The following is a 1,595-nucleotide window of genomic DNA, read 5'->3' as shown; positions in this document are numbered from 1 at the left end:
CCTTCATGCACCATTCAGCACTGTTAGCTAGTCTCACAATGTGCAACCATCACCTTTGTCCATTCCAAACATTTAAGTTCATTGTAGTTTAACATTCTGCTCATAATAAGCAAACACTCCCCATTCTTTAGCCTCATTCTATATACTGGTAACTTATATTTCATGTCTATGAGTTTACATATTATAATTAGCTCATATCAGTGAGACCATGTAATATTAGTCCTTGTGTGTCTGTCTTATTTCACTCAATATAGTGCCCTCAAGGTTTCTTCATCAACCCATTTTTAAGATGTGTTTTTTCACACACCATACTTTCCATTCTAAGTAAACAATCTTTGGTTCCCTGAATACTCATGTATTTATGTATTCAACACCATTGCCACTCCCTATATGGACATCTCCATTTCTTCCACAAAGGAGGAAGAGCCAAAGAAAGTAGAGACAAAAGAAAAAGAAACAATAAAGAGAGAGAAAAAAACATGACAGCTAGAAAGCAACAAAAGGAAAGACAGCATTAAACTAAAGTAGAATAAAGAGTCAGACAACATCACCAATGCCAGGAGTCCCATACCATTGCCCTATATTCCCCCAATATGCATTTAGCTTTGGTATATTGCCTTTGTTATATTAAAGGAAGCATAATACAATGTTTCTGTTAATTATAGTTTCTCATATGCATTGATTGTATTTTCCCCCAATCCCACGCAATTTTTCACATCTTGCAATGTTGACATTCATTTCTTCTATCTCATGTAAAAACATATTTGTGTCTTTTCTGGTCCCACATGCTCTGGGAGCTGTGGGCAATGGTGCAGACATGGCCAAGTCCAAAACCACACCATGCACAACCAGCCCTGGAAATGGCACAGAAACAGCATCAAGAAGCCCTTATCACAAAGATATGAATTGCTTAAAGGGGTGGACCCCAAATTCTTAAGGAACATGCATTTTGCCAAGAGGCATAACAAGAAGGGCCTGAAAAAGATGCAGACAAACAATGCCAAGGCCATGAGTGCAGGTGCAGAGGCCACCAAGGCCCTTCTAAAGTCCAAGGAGGTCAAGCCCAAGATCCCAAACAGTGGTAACCACAAGCTCAATTGCCTGGCCTACATTGCACATCCCAAGCTTGGGAAGCATGCTCATGAGTGCATAGCCAAGCATCTGAGACACTGCCCACCAAAGTCCAAGGCCAAGGATAAAACCAAGTCTCAGGCTCTGGCCCCAGCTCAGGTTACTGCTTGTTCCCAGTAAGGCTCCCGAAGTTTCCCAGGCACCCATGAAGGTTCCTGAGTAGAGCTCCCCTAGGATGGACTGGTGTGACCCCTGGTCTGCCATGTGCACAGTGCTGGGTCCTCCTGTGCTATTTGTACAAATAAACCTGAGGCAGGAGCTGTCAAAAAATATTTGTATATTCTATTACAATCATTGAGCACTCTAGGTTTCATTGAGTTATACACTCCCAGTATTTATCTTTCCTCTTTTCTTCTAGTGTCCCACATGCTCCTAACCTTCCTCTTTCAAACATACTCACAGGCATCTTTGTTCAGTGTACTTACACTCCTGTGTTACTATTTCCCAAAATTGTTTTCCAAAGC

General features: G+C 41.4%; 1 protein-coding gene across 1 annotated transcript; it reads left to right on the top strand.

Moving 5' to 3' along the window:
- Positions 1-840: 840 nt before the first annotated feature.
- Positions 841-1,251, top strand: LOC119505696 (60S ribosomal protein L29-like). The gene has a single exon (XM_037798561.1). The coding sequence runs from the start codon at positions 841-843 to the stop codon at positions 1,249-1,251; it is 411 nt and encodes a 136-aa protein (XP_037654489.1).
- The last annotated feature ends 344 nt before the right edge of the window (positions 1,252-1,595 follow it).

Source organism: Choloepus didactylus, chromosome 10, assembly GCF_015220235.1.
Source record: "Choloepus didactylus isolate mChoDid1 chromosome 10, mChoDid1.pri, whole genome shotgun sequence".
NCBI classification, from domain to species: Eukaryota; Metazoa; Chordata; class Mammalia; order Pilosa; family Megalonychidae; genus Choloepus; species Choloepus didactylus.
The sequence above is the reverse complement of the archived record's forward strand: the minus strand, read 5'-3'. Positions and strand labels throughout refer to the sequence as shown.